This window comes from Sus scrofa, chromosome 5 (genome assembly GCF_000003025.6).
Source record: "Sus scrofa isolate TJ Tabasco breed Duroc chromosome 5, Sscrofa11.1, whole genome shotgun sequence".
NCBI lineage: Eukaryota > Metazoa > Chordata > Mammalia > Artiodactyla > Suidae > Sus > Sus scrofa.
This window is the reverse complement of record NC_010447.5, coordinates 14,875,039-14,888,805: the sequence shown is the minus strand read 5'-3', so window position 1 is coordinate 14,888,805 and position 13,767 is coordinate 14,875,039. Positions and strand designations below refer to the sequence as shown.

The window sequence follows — 13,767 nt, the reverse complement described above, 5'->3', positions numbered from 1 at the left end:
CAGGCACTTGAGGGGAGATGGAAAAGCCACTGACAGCAGGATCACGATGCCTCTTCCCTCCCCGGTGCGGTGTGCTTGTCACCAGTCTTCAGTCCCTTTGCTTGGGGCTCCCTAATCGCTGAGTCCACTGCTCACAGGAGGGTGCAGAGACAGGTATGGAGGTACTAGGAAGTGCTGAGCTGGGCCTGGCTGGCTTTAGGTCGTGGGGACAGGGCTAGAGGGCTGCAAGGCCAGGGTCCTCCCCTCGTACTTTTACTTTCATGCTCTTCCTTCCCCTACAAGAGCTGGGCAAATACATGGAGTTCAAGCTGCAACTACCTGAGGACCTTTCTGGCCTGAGGCAGGAACAGCGTAAAGCTGTGACTAAGCCTCTTCTCCACCCCCCAAGACAAGTCCCTTCTGTGTTGCTGCTGAAAGTTTCCCTTCAGGCCCCGGCATGAGGGGCGGGTGAAGGGCTGCCTCCCCCAGCTCCGACCGCTCCCTTTCCCGCTCTGCCAGGGGAAGGAGGCCAGGAGACCCCGTTACCTCCTCCGTGCTGTGAGAACTTAGCTCCTGGAGCCAGCAGACAACAGGAGCCGAGGGACTGTGCATGGTGTTTATTAGTGATGACAGTGAGGTGGGGCAGGGTCTCGTGGAGCATGCTCTGTAGATCACACACTAGAGCCGAAGGCAGGGGTCGCCGGGGAGGCAGGGCCTCTGGGGGCTGTCCTCTGGGTCCTCTCCCCCCTGCCCCCCGTAACCCCAACTTAACAAGCAGCAGCTATGAATCAGGGAATAAAGTCTGAGGCCCACAGCCCCCAGGAGGCATGAGGGCCAGGAACAGAAATGACAGGATGCAAGAGCAAAAGAATGAGGGGGGCAAGGAGGCCCCGACGCTATCCATACGCTCTCCGCGACACTCGCCCTCCCTTCCCAAACCCCGATCCAGGCGGGCTCCCAGCTGCCCTTGGGCTGCACCGTGTTCCTGGTCCCTGGTCCTTTCAGATGTTAAGCTCCCTGGCAGGGGAGCGAGCCCTTCCCTGTGAGGCCTTGGCCCCAGCCTAGCCTGCCCGCGCCCCAGCCTTGTGTGTGGATGCCCCGCCCCAGCGGATGGATGGGAGTGCCACCCTGTTGGGCTTTGATTGTCTCATTTCTCTTGTGTGGCAGTGAGGTGAGTGGAGGCTCTCAGACCCCAAAACACAACCCCTGAGTCCCTCGGCTGTGAGGATCGTACCTGCTCCGGGACCTTGTTTCTCCCTCATGCCATGCTGACCACACCTCCACGCCCTTGTCACTTTGAGGGGGCATCCCTTCCCTGAGTCTGGTGGGAAGGCCCCTGCTAAGGGGATCCTGGCCTGAGGGCACTGCCCAGTGAGGCAGTTTCTTGTGCAGGAGGAGAAGGTGCCGGGGGTGCAGCACAACAGCTAGTACCTGGAATGGGAGCCTAGGGGAGTCACTGTGCCCAGGAGGTGACGGGGGCTCCCTGCTGCCCCCCGAACCTCAGGACTGCGGGCAGCCCTGGAGCTGGGGCTGGGCAGGGGGTTTCGGGGGCTGAGCCTAGTGCCAGCCTAATGCCAGTCTAACTCCAACTGCCTGGAGTGGGCGCCCCAGCTGGCTGTGCCCACGCCTGCAGGGTAGAGCAGCAGAAGGCTGTCAGTAGCTATCCTTAGGCCAGGGCCGGTTGCGCTGCCAGTTCCGGTCATTGTGGTTGTGCTCCGAGTCCTGGGCCAGGAGCCGGTCTTGGGGGTCATGCCCGTTAGCACTAGGCAACCCCGAGGTGTGTTGGCGGTGAGGCTGGTACAGGTCTTGGTAGGTGTCTGCATAGTCCTCCTCCAGGTGGCGGGAGCTGCGCTGCGAAGATCCTGTCCAGGCTTGACGGGAGCTCTCGCTGGCCTCATCCGAGGGCATCAGGCTGTCCCGCTCCAGGGGTGAGTGCTCCTCGCCACGCTCCCCGAGCAGCTGCTGGTTCTGGGGGCAACACAACCACTCTAAGTGAGGCGATGTGGCCCTCGCCTCGGCCTCCCTCCCACGTCTAGAAGGGTGGGGGTTCTTCCCCCTCAACTCTTGGTCCTGGGTACAGAACAGTGCAAGGAAGCAGAAGTATAATGGAATGTTCTTCCATTTCAGGCTGGGAAAACTTTTGACTCCTGCCCAGTTCAGGCTCTGCCTTCAAGACAGACCAGGAGAAGGGTTTGGAGAGTGGGTTTCTTTTGAGTCCTAGAAAAAGCAGCCCCCCGGGGTTACCCATCACACCACTCTCCCCGCTCTCATCAGGAAGTGCCTTCACCCACAGGCCCTACCTCTGCTCTCCTGTCCTTCGGCCTTCCAACTGGAGGCCAAGGATGACACTCTGGGCAGGGAGGGGGCGCTGCTTGGGCTGGCCTCACCCAAGCGTCTGTGCCCACTGGGAACAGTTACCTGAAGTCCAGGTATGGCACTGGGAGGGCCCAGAAGTCCGGGGCCGGGGGCTGGGTGGTGGGTGGCCCTCCAGTAAACCTCCAGGTACTCGGCCAGGTGCTCGCAGGCATCCTCCAGCTGGTTCTCATCCAGAATCACATCAAATGACTCCTGGAGGGAAGGGAAAAGGGGGAATGTTGGCTTCTCAGCAGCAGCAGCAGCAGCAGCACCCCCCCCCCCGTCTCTGCCATTCCCCCAGCCCTGGAAAAGCAGGGGGGGAGTGGGCACAGGAGAAGCTGCCCCAGCCACTCACTGGCGGGCACTGAACCAGCTTGTCATACGCCATCATCTGTACAGTCAGGTGCTTCATCTGTGACTTCCCCCGGGAGCGGATGAGACGCTGGAGAACCTGGGGGAAAAGGGCAGAGCTGGGGCTAGAGAACGGGGCATGTGCCTGACGTGTCATACGGCACGAGGAGCAGGCGAGGATGACTCAGAAATCTGTGCAGGGGCAGCAGGCAAAGGGAATTCAGGAGCGCTTGGGCCGGGAGCGGGCAGAGCTCTACCGCGTTCTCGGCGGGCAGCCCCGTGGGCCTCCTCCTCCACCACCGCTGCCCACTTACCTTCGGTGAGGAAACTTTGACAAAGACGATGATGGGGGCCAGTGAGGTCTTGGCCAGCTGTGCTGGGTGGTTGATGGTGTCCGCATCCAACACGACCAGCTGCAGGGACTTGGCCAGCTCGAAGATGCGCTCAATCTCACTCTGCACTTCAGCTGGGGAGGGAGCCCACGAGCAGCGAAGCTCGCCACTGGGTCCACCCACTTCTTACTCCAGCGGGGCTTTGGGGGGGCTCCCGAATGGGGAAAGGGAAGGCACTGGAGGGGAAGGATGTTCACCAAGGCCTGGGCAGGCAGGCAGAGGGACAGGGAACTGAGGAGACGGGGAGGGGGTGGTTCTTGCCAACCCCGGGGCAGGAAGAGAAGGGGCCTGGGCAGGAACCCCAAGCACGTCGCCGGGGAAGAGACTGGTAGGAGGAGGGGTCTCACTAAGGCTCAGGTGGACGGAGAAGCAGAGGATGGGGACTTCTCACCAATGCTGGAGCGGGCAGAGGACCGCTCAATGATGGTCCTCTTGCCGGGATTGTTGAGCACAGATCGCTTTGCCAGCGAGAGGTCCGCTGTGACTCGGGTGATGGAGATCCTGGGGTTCGGGGAGAGGAGCACAGGCCGCCTCTAAATTTCAAACCTTACCCAGGTCCCACCAACTCTGACTTTAGAGAAGACCATGCTACAGGCATCTGGAAGAAGACAATGGCTTCTCTCTGGTTCTCACGCCTCCCCAGGCCGAGGCGGCTTACCTGCCATCAAACCTGTGTTTGAGAAAGTCGAAGAGAGCCTTCTGCATCATGTCTGTGACCTGGGTGGGAGGAAGGAAGGGAAAGGCATGGAACTGAACGGAGGGCCTTTTTGGAGAGGGGCAGCATCTCCAGGCAGGACCGTGGAGCCCACCCGCTCCACACACAGGCTCTGGGGGATGAGCAGGGGGGAAGTATGCCCTCCTCTCACCTCATAACCTTTCAGAGAGGGTCCCACCAGCACCACTGGCCGCATGGAGGGCACCACATCATATGGGGGGACATGTTCCGCCTGCAGAATTGACCTGAGGTCAGGCAAGGTCATGGCTGTGCGGTCTGCCCTTCGCCTGACCGGGGTGGGACAGACTCAGAAGTCCTGGGCCCCCTCCCCTCTGTCCTCGGGCCCCTCCAACAATGACTGCCCAGGAACCTGTCCCCACAGCCAGAAGCCATGAGCCCCCCAAGCCCAGGCCCCTTCCTTGACTCACCTGCTTTTGCTTCTGCTTGGCTTTTTGGAAAAGGAAATAAAAGATTAAAGTTGGTGGAGGGGGAAAGGCCCTGGGGGCACAGTATTCCCGTTCCCAGGGGAGACCCTGGCCTTCTCCCAGCTCCGACCCCTCCCCACACTGTTCACCTGGGCGAATCTCCCTTCCCCTGTGTCTGAGTTGCCCACCTACCCAAGACAGGCGGGTAGAGGGGAGGCTACCTAGAGATGGAGGAGGGGAGCGTCGGTTGCCAATGTCACTCAGGCTGGAGGGGTTCCCAGATCTCCTGCGAGCAGAAAGGGAGGTCAGTAGGGGTCTTTGTGCATCTACCCCACGTGTTACTGAAGAGCCGCATACATGTCCTTATGTTTTAGCCAGTGCCGGATGTGCATGCGACACGTGAGCTTTTGTGTGTGTGCCTTTGCACCTGTGTGGTGTGAAAGTAGACGCTAGCTCTGAGTGTGTGCATTTGTGGGGGGATACGTGTGCCCGTGTGGTGCTGTGGACTGGAGAGGAAAGTGCACCCCCTGGGGGGGGTTTGATTGAGTCACAGCCCTGCTCTCACCTGGCCTTCTGCTCCTGCTTGAGCCGGATGCTCTCGAGGCGCTGGGGGCTGGGGATGAAGGCGATGTCCCCGCCCTCTTTCACTAGCCGCCCGATCCACCAGTCGTTGCTGTACTTCTGGGGGTGGGGGTGGGGGGGCGGAAGGGGCAGTGAGAAGCAGCGGCCCAGGTCTCTATCCTGGCTCTTCAGCATGAAGGAGCCAAGGGAGGTTCCCATTCCCCGAGCTGTTCTGAGAAAGGCGGGCCCATGGGGAGGAGGGCAGGAGAAGGTGCCAGAGGGAAGGGCAGCCAGATTTGAGACCCCCAAGATTTTGGCGTGAGACATCACAGCTGTCACACGGAACCTAAGGGGCACATCATTTAACTGCTCGTATTTACAGATGCAGAGACTGAGGCCTAAGCCAGGTCTTCGGAAGAGACCCTGGGGTTTAGGCCTCTGCTATGAGGGGTATATGGGGGTCGGGTGGGGGTTGTTAAGGATAAGGGTTGAGGAATTTGGGGACTTGTTGATCAATGAGGACTAGAGCAAGAGGCCTGGGAGCCAGGGCAAGAGCAGAGAGAAATTAGGTGCCTTCTATTTGGAGGAGGGGTTGGTCACCTCTTTAATGTGCAGAAAATCTTTGGCCTCAAAGTTGACTCCAGAGCCCTGGACGGGGCACTCCTCGTCCAGGACGCCACAGTAGCTGACATTGGTCCTCACAGCAAAGGCCACGGGTTTGTGCTGGAGAATTTGATCGTCGGGGCAAATGAGGGGCGCCCCGGAGGACCCCTCCCAGTCTCAGTGCCCCATGAGTCCACCATCACACACACACACATCCTGCCCATTGACCCCTCGAGACTTAGGACCTAGCACAAGTCTCCCCCGAGCCCGGCCTGGCCTGCCCACACCCAGCAAGGTGATACCTTGGCCCTTTCAAGCTGCTGCTGAGCCTGGCTCTCTACTTCACGCCGGGCACTCTCCCGGTCCTCCTCCAGGGAGACGTCCGAGTCCAGAGACGGGCGGCTGGTGTAGGAGTCGGCTGAACCCTGGCGATGGGGAGAGGCTGTGACCCCTGGGCTCAGGTGTGAGGGGTACAGAGGCACCTCCGGCCCCTACGGTAGGGCCTCCACTGTCCCCAGCCTCTCCAGCTCCACGGGGGTGGCTGGCCTCGCCAGTTCCTCCCGTTTCTCAGAGAAGGGCCACAAGCTGAGGTCTAGGGCACAGATGTGGCTGGGATCTGGCGTTGCTGTGGCTGTGGGGTAGGCCAGCAGCTGCAGCTCCGATTCGACCCCTAGCCTGGGAACCTCCATATGCCGCACCTGCGGCCGTAAAATAAATAAATTAATTACTTAAAATGCTTGGCAGGAGTACAGCCAGCTGGGAACAGTCAAGAGACACCGGTTGGCATGGCACTGGTCCTGAGTGCCAGGCTGTAGCCAGCCACCCCCAAAGAACGCATCTCCCCCCAGGACCTACCCTTCCAGGGTGAAGAGGAGGACACAGCACTTCCAACTCCTGAAAGCTACCTCCCCTCTACACTCCCCACCCCCACTTCCTTTCCTTTCACACCTGCTGGGACAACCTGGCCAGGTGTGGGCAGCAAACAAGACAGACTGAGAAGGCAACACACAGCTAGCTCCCTGGGCCCAGGCGAAGCCAGCCACGCCTACCGCCGGGCCCTGGGGCCTACACAGCCCCACCCCTGCCCCCAGAGGGATATTAGCCCTGGAGGAAGGCAGCACGGGTACCAGGCAACCAGTCAGGAGCAGCCCTGGGGCTGTGGGGCGGTGGGGTGGGGTGGGGTGGGGTCTCTGGAAAGCTAAGCCAGGAGAGTGTCTTGAGTCCTGCAGGGCCTCTGGACAATGAGGGTGCATTTGGAGGGATGCAGAGCTCACCTTCAAGGCCCTAAGGGAGACAGACAACTGAACAAGGGAAGCTGGATCTTAGGGCAGGAGGACAGAAGTCAGGGTGTCTGAGTGTCTTCCTCAGTCTAAGGAAAAGGGTCTTTTTTTTTTTTTTTTTTTTTTCCCCTGCTGCATTTCCCCCTCTTTATGCACAGAATTCTACTTGCATTTTTTTTTTTCTTTTAAATGGCCGTAGCTGCGGCGTATGGAAGTTCCCGGCTAGGGGTCAGATCAGAGCTACAGCTGCTGGTCTATGCCACAGCCACAGCCCTGCCAGATCCAAGCCACCTCTGCAACCCATGATCCCACAGGTTGTAGCAATGCCAGATCCTTAACCCACTGAGCCGGGCCAGGGATCCTGTGGATGCTAGTCGGGTTCGTAACCCGCTGAGCCACAACGGGAACTCGGAATTATACCTCCATCAGTTCATCAATTCTGAGGTGCAAGTGGCAGAGCTAAGGCAGGAGCCTAGCTGGCGTCTGCGTGGGAATGCACACGTGCGTGCGTCTAGTAGGAATGTTTTCAGGCGGAGGAACATTCCTGCAAGCCCACTGTGCACGATCACCTACAGAAGGCAGCTGAGGGAAAGACAAACGCACACACCTGCCCAGGCCCCACCCACCACGGGCAAGCGGGCTGGTCAGCCTGTGGTCAGCCAGGTCCCAGAGCGCAAGCTAAAGACAATGTCTGAGGCAGACGCAAGGCCTGCAGAGAGCAAGCACAGGGGGTCCGGCCTTCATCTTACAGAGACTGTTCCCCATGGCTCTTGAGAACTAAGGGAGGCTGGCTTGGCAGCAGAATAAAGAGCAGCTGAGCCCCAGGAAGAAACGCTGCACTGTCAGGGGAGCGGGGGACCGCCTTCCAGGAGCCCTGGGCACAGCAGACGCTTCTGTGGGAAAGGGCTGTCTGCAGTGGACAGGGGCCAACTGGCCGGGAGCAGGAGGCGAGGCAGGACGACCACTCACTGTGACAGGCTTCTTCCTAGATGCCTACACCTGCGCTGGGAGAGGAGTCTGGCCTGTATTCGCTGTTCTCCAGGCTCTCAGTGCAGTTTAGTCATTTCTGTGTCCCTGCCTGGGGCACCTGGGTTACCTGGCCTCTCACCCTCGGAAGGGGGACAGACAGGATCTCTTCCTAAATGTCTGACGGGTCGAGTGCTCAGAATGGAACCCCCCTCTCTGTTACTCCCAAGTCCCTGGGGCTCACCCATCGCTCATGCTCCAGTATCACTCAGGGAGGTCGGGGCTGCCAAGGGTACTCTGGGTTCTTGCCTCCCCCACCCCCTGTGATGCCAAAACAGCCAGAGGCTTGGTACTTTGAAGCTGCCAGGAGTTGGCACGGTGCCCTGGTGGTGCCCCCCTTGCCTGGGGAGTGTGTGGGCAGGCTGCAGCTCCACTCTTGCCTGGCACGGGGGAAGGAGAGGAGGGAGATGAGCCGTTGGATTTATTTAGAGCCTGATTTCCCTCCTACTGCTTCAGAGGGGGCCTCGGGGAGAGCAAGAAGCCAGGCAGGAGAAAGAGGAGTGGGGGAGGGTAACCCAGGAGCCAGGGAGGGATGAGAAGCCTGCGCCGAAGGGGGAGCGGGCTGCCCCCAACTCCACCTACATGTCAGTCTTCACCTTGCAGCAGTGCTAGCCAACTCGGGAAGGCAAGAACCTTCTAGGGCCCTCCAGCCCCACACAAAGGTGCATTCTCAAGCTCACCTTGGCACCCTGGGCCATGCCATCTGTCCCTTCAACTGTCAGAAAGAGGTGTCCACCAGAGCCTTGAAATTCATCTGCTCTAGCCGCAATGCAATTAGCCCCAGAGGCCCTACGGGAACTGGGCCCAGCAGGAGCCCAGTCCTGGAAAAGGATTGATAGCTGTCTATTCTGAGCCCTAGAACTCACCTACCCTGGGCTTGGCCTCGGGAGAGATGGGAGAAGGAAGACCCACAACAGGCCCCTTGCGAGCCTGGAGTGCGCTAGCCTCCACACCTGTGAGGGACCCCTTCCACGCCATCTAGCTGCTCTCATAAGGGCGCCTCTGGTAGGGTGTTTGAGGGAAGGCACTGAGATGCGGCTGCCCTCCCGTGCCCCATCTTTCCAGGCACTGTCCCTGCTCTCTGAGCTCCGGGAATCACTGCCTAATGAGCTGATTTGTCTCAGCAGGTCAGGAGATAAAAGCAAAGAGGAGAATTAAATATTTATCAGTTGCCTGGTTCTCTGAGCAAAGAGCTTCCTCTCTATCCCCAGGCCCTCAGCATCTCTGGCCTCCCCTCCAGGCCCTCCATGCTGAGCCCCCCACTGCTCTGAGGCTGCCTCAGCAGGAGGAGTCGAATGGATGGGGCTCGGTCAGCTGGCCCACTCGTGTGCTGGCTGCCCAGTTTTCAGCCTGGGAGAGAAGCTGGGTGTGAGGCAGGGTGAGAGATAAGGCCACGCTCAGGGATGGACAGCGCAGGGGGACAATGGAGTCCTCAAGTTTCAGGATCCTCCTGTCTGAAGAGGCTGGTGTCGGATTCTCTGCTGTCCTAGAGGCTCCCTAATTTGTCCTTTACTTGAGGCACAGGAGGTCTGGAGGGTCCCCCTCTGCAAGAGCCCCAGTTTCTCCTGTGGCTGTTATGTTCAGACCCCACAAATCACCCCTTGGGAACTCCAGACATTGCAGTGAGGCCTCTCTAAAGCCTCTGGGCCCTCTGCCTCCAGCCCCTCCTCCCTCTACCCTTCTATCCTGGGCTGTGGAGCCACCTGCTCTGAGCCCCCCCCCCCAACTAGCCCCTCTCTGCACACACCCGACGCCCCTTGCTCTAGGACAGGAGCACTGGGAGCCTCTGGCATGAAAACCCATCTCCCCACTTTCCTGGAGCGCCCCCCCCCACGCCCTGCCCCGCCACAGAAGCGGGTTTTTTTTTTTTTTTCCCAAAGTCCTGAACTGGGGGAAGGGTCCAAGAGAGAGAAGGTGTCACCCCAACTTCCCCACCCCCACCCTCCCCGTAGGCACTCACCGCCTCCGAGTCCTCAAACCCGGGCACGTAGGAGTCGTCATACATGGGGGAGTCCGGATGGGGGGGGAAGGAGCGGCGCCGGGGGCGGGAGCGGCCCGGAGGCAGGGGTGAGGACAGCGGGCCGCGCCCGGGAGATGCCACCGAGCCCCGCAGCCCTGCGGGCGGCGGCGGAGGAGAGCGGGAGCACGCAGGAGGGAGCGAGCCGCGAAGACCAGCTGCTCCGAGCTCAAATCACCGCTTCCCCCCACCCCACCCCCCCAAACCCTGCCGATCCCACCCCGAGCGCCGCCGAGGAATCTGGCGCCGGCTCCTACAACAATAGTGCCCGCCCACCTGACCCCCCCTCCCTGGGAGCGGGCGGGGGTGGCGGCGGGGGGCGCCGGCCACTGGGGAGCCCGAGAGCCGGCGGGCAGAGGGTTGCCCGCAGGAGCTGGCCAGAAGGTGGGTCCCCTAGCACTTGCGGGGCAGAGGGGCGGCAGGGAGGAAGGGGAGGAGAGACTGCGGGCGGGGCGGATCCAGCCTTGCAGGAGGCGGGGCGAGGAGAGATGCGGAGACAGAGACGCTCGGCAACCCAGGAAATACTCCGCCGGGAAACAAAGGGCTGGGGCGGGGGAGGGGAGGCTGCGCCGAGACGGCAGGGAAGCCGAGACCCCGGCGAGAAAGGAGAGGGCGCCGGCTACCGGGCGGTGGGAAACGGAGAAGGGAGGAGGAGAGGCACAGGGAGGAAGTGGGGAGGCAGGAGCCTGGGGAGACGGAGGGAGACGGAGGGAGACGGAGGAGGCGGGGCGGGGGCGGGCGGCGGGCGGGGGAGGGGCGGCAGGTGAGAGGGCGGTGTGTCTGGGCCCTGGCGGCCCGGGAGACTCCAAAAGCAAACCCAGCAGTGGCACCGGGAAGGAATGGGCTTAGCGACCCCAGGCCGTGGCAAGAAAGTAGCCTTTCCCCACCCCAGGCGCTCGGCCCTCTCCGTGTTGGGACTTTGGCAGCAAAGGGCCTCGATGCCCAAGCGGTGCGAAGGGGGAGGTTTGGGGTCCCGCCGCCCCACACCTGTTGCGCGGGCAGATCTCATCCTCGTCTGGCCAGGATGGGGGTTCCCTTCCTCACTTCCCTGCCAAGGGCTGTGCGGGGCGTTGCCAAGGCATCCGTGGGAACTGGGGTAGGGAGGGGCTGTTTTAGGCGAGCCTAAAGGGAGAGGGAAGAAACCTGAGAGCAGAGGTAAGGGGATGGCTGGGGCTGGGGCGGAAGGTGGGGTCCGGGGCACGTTTCCCCCTTCAGAGTCACTAGTGTGAGGCCAGATCCCCTCCTTGGCAAGAGGATGGAGGTGGGGTGGGATGGCCAGTATCCTGCTTGGAGCCGCTTAACCAGGCAGTCGCCTTCAAAAGGGCACTAAGATTTGAGGTTAGAACTGAGCAGCAGTCCTTATCTTCAGGAAACTTCCTCAAAGTTCCACCCATTTGAGTTCCTTCCTGTTTTTTTTTTTTTTTTTATCTCCTGAACAAAATTATCCCCTTGAATTTTGATTGCCTACCTACTCTCCTCCACCCCATCCTCACCCCCAGGGATGCGCCAGGGAAGATTACTAGAAAGCTTCAGAAGCTCAGTCCTTCTCCTTTTCCACTGTCTCACACCCAGGGGGGTGAATCAGAAATCTGCTCACGCCTTCACCTTCCTGGGCTACCGGGGAATTAGAAAACCAAAACTCTGACAGGGTTGATGAGACCCATGATGGGAAGCATTGTGCCTTCGCGAGAGAGGAAGACCCCGCCCCCCAAAAAAAGAAGCCCCAACTGGCTTCTCACTATGTCACTTGTTCACGTTCCCTTAGCAAGAAAAAGAGGAGCCTCATCTTAAGACATCTTTAGTCTGCTTTAGTCTGTCCACACCCTGTAAGTGGTGCAGTCCAGCCCTGCCCAGCATCTTCCTCCTGCTGGATTTGGCAAACAACTTTGTTAGAGCCCCCATGGCTCCCTGTTGGGGGGAGGGGGGCAGTCTGCTTTCCCAGGTCCTTCTCCTGAGTCCAGCACCATTTGGGGGCTGGTTTTCTGTTGGATTCTTCCCAGACACTGTCTTCTCACTTTGTGCCCTCTCCCAGTTCCTTGGTATTTATCTCCTCTTTTATTCTGTCTCTTCAATCCCTTCTGTCCTTCCAGAGGGGCAAAGGGAGGCATGAAATGTAAAAGAGTAAGACCCTCAAGGTGCTCTCTCCTGGGAGATGACTCCGATGAAGAAGACAGCTTCTCGGGCATCCGCTTCTCTCCCCAGCCCTGAGTGTACTCTCCTAGCCTCTCCTTTTGGGACTCTCCCCACCACCAGAGTGTCCTCGGGACCGTAGGTAACAGTGGATCTACCATCAACCTCCCTCCTTCCTCCCACACCTTGTTGTCTCCATCCTCATCTGGGACAGTGGTGTCGAAGTCTGCCCACAAAGAAGCAGGAATTGCCATGCCAACCACCCCCAGGAGATGTGTTCACGTTCCTCATACCTGCGTCCAATCCCCTGGGTCCTACGGGGAGCTTCAGAGCCTCTCTCCCTGTTCCCTTCTCTCTGATTTGCTACTCACTGCCCCCTTCCAGTTCATACCTCACCGACACCTGCCTGCTCTAGTTCTCATGCCAGCCTAGTGACTCCTGTCCTGTAACACGACATATGCCTGTCTCTTATCCATGTGGTCCCTAACCCCTTTTCTTTTCCCTGGCTGAGCACAGAGAGAGAGAGAGAGAGAGAGAGAGAGAGAGAGAGCGCGCGCGAGAGCGAGCTGAGGTGAGGGGGTAAAAAGTATTCAAGGAGCGGATTTCTTCTGTCCTCTTTCTTTGAGAGTCCTTAGACTGGCAGCAGGCAGGTACCCAGGCATGGAAGCAGGACATGGGGGTGGGAGAGCCCGAACAACCAGGTTTGGGAGTTGGAATTCTTGAGAGCCTCTAGAATACATTCTAGTTTCTCCTATAAGCACACCAGGAAGCTGGGCAGATCCCAATCCCTGAACACTGAATGGGGAAACTGAGGCAGGATCTAGGGCCCCTTGGAAGTCCTCCCCAGCAGTCTTTAAGATCTGGACAAAGCCAAAGCCTCTAGCATTCTAGCTGCTGGCTGCTCCAGGGAACCCAGGGAGGGGCACCAGGGGAGCTTGCAGCAGAGGCACCCCACCCCCGCCCCCATCCTCATATCTAGCCCCTTTTCTGGCTCCCCAGGCAGTCCACCCATCCCATCCCAGTCCCAGTGGTTAGAAGCTGCCAGCTCTGGCCCTGGCGGATCCCTCCTTTCCTGCTCCCTCCTTCTACCCTTAGCCTCACCTACTGGCCCTCCCTCCCTCCCCACCATCCCTGCAGTCTCCCCCTCGTGCGGGCCCTCTTCCTAGCTGGGAGTGGGGCTCTCCTGCTACCCACTGGGGTCGGGGCCCCCGCGTTTACCTCATTCAGCAGGAAGGTTGCACTGGAGTCAGAAAAAGACATAGACCGGGCTGGCGGCCTCTCCCCCTCCCCGGGCCAGGGGCTCCGAGGCGGGAGCAGGACCCGGCCGCTGCTCTGCACACTGGCTCCCGCCTGCACGCTGGCCTCGCCCCACGCCCGCCCGGCTCCAACGCCTGCTCTCTTCCCTCTCTCCAGGTTCCCTCCCCTTTCCCTCCTCCCTCCTTCCCACCCTCCCTCCCTCCCTCCCTCTCTCCTCCTTTCTCGCCGCCTCTGTCACTCCCTCCCCTGTCGCCTTTCGGTCCTTCTCTCTCCATTTCCGTCTCTTCTCCTTCTACAGTCTCTGTTCTGTTTATCTGGGTGCCTCCCACTGTCCTTCCATCCGATATCTCGCCGTCCTTCTCCGACACCCCCACCCCGGCTTCTTCCTCAAACCCCTCCCCAGAAAAGGTAGGGACTCGGGAGCTCCTACAGCCGCAGGCAGAAGGGCGGGAGCAGCTAAACGGCTGCGGGGACTCCGGAGCCGAGGCGGAGGTTCCGCTCCCTCCCGGCCCCTGCTCCCTGCGCCCGGAGCCCATCCTCCAGCGCCGGAGGAAGAAAGGCGCCGCGGTCCCAGCGACGGCTTCGACGCATCCTCAGCAGAGGCATGGATCGACAAGGATGGATGCTCGTGCATAGCTCGCTTGCCCCGGTGTCCAGCGCCCCCTCTGGGTCCTGG

General features: G+C 60.4%; 1 protein-coding gene across 2 annotated transcripts; it reads right to left on the bottom strand.

Annotated features, from left to right (window-relative positions):
• CACNB3 (calcium voltage-gated channel auxiliary subunit beta 3) lies at positions 582-13,282 on the bottom strand. Of its 2 annotated transcripts, none has more exons than XM_021091589.1 (13): positions 13,053-13,282; positions 5,684-5,806; positions 5,379-5,501; positions 4,783-4,898; positions 4,439-4,503; positions 4,221-4,240; positions 3,944-4,024; positions 3,736-3,794; positions 3,469-3,578; positions 3,000-3,151; positions 2,690-2,785; positions 2,398-2,547; positions 582-1,947 (listed from the first exon to the last, which is right to left on the bottom strand). In XM_021091589.1, exons 1-13 carry the CDS (start codon positions 13,092-13,094, stop codon positions 1,633-1,635), a joined length of 1,452 nt encoding a protein of 483 aa, XP_020947248.1. In that variant the 5' UTR covers positions 13,095-13,282; the 3' UTR covers positions 582-1,632. The 2 variants fall into 2 exon arrangements, with proteins under 2 accessions (XP_020947248.1, XP_020947247.1); XM_021091588.1 differs by lacking the exon at positions 13,053-13,282 and adding an exon at positions 9,648-10,363.

Bases quoted from the DNA above. Each gene is read 5' to 3' on its own strand.
- CACNB3 (XM_021091588.1), bottom strand. From the start codon at position 9,692: ATGTATGACGACTCCTACGTGCCCGGGTTTGAGGACTCGGAGGCG. The intron at 4,899-5,378 runs GTGACCAACCCC...CCCCACCCCCAG, and splicing joins ATTTTCTGCACATTAAAGAG to AAGTACAGCAACGACTGGTG. The intron at 3,795-3,943 runs GTGAGAGGAGGG...CCTCCCACCCAG, and splicing joins CCTCTCTGAAAGGTTATGAG to GTCACAGACATGATGCAGAA.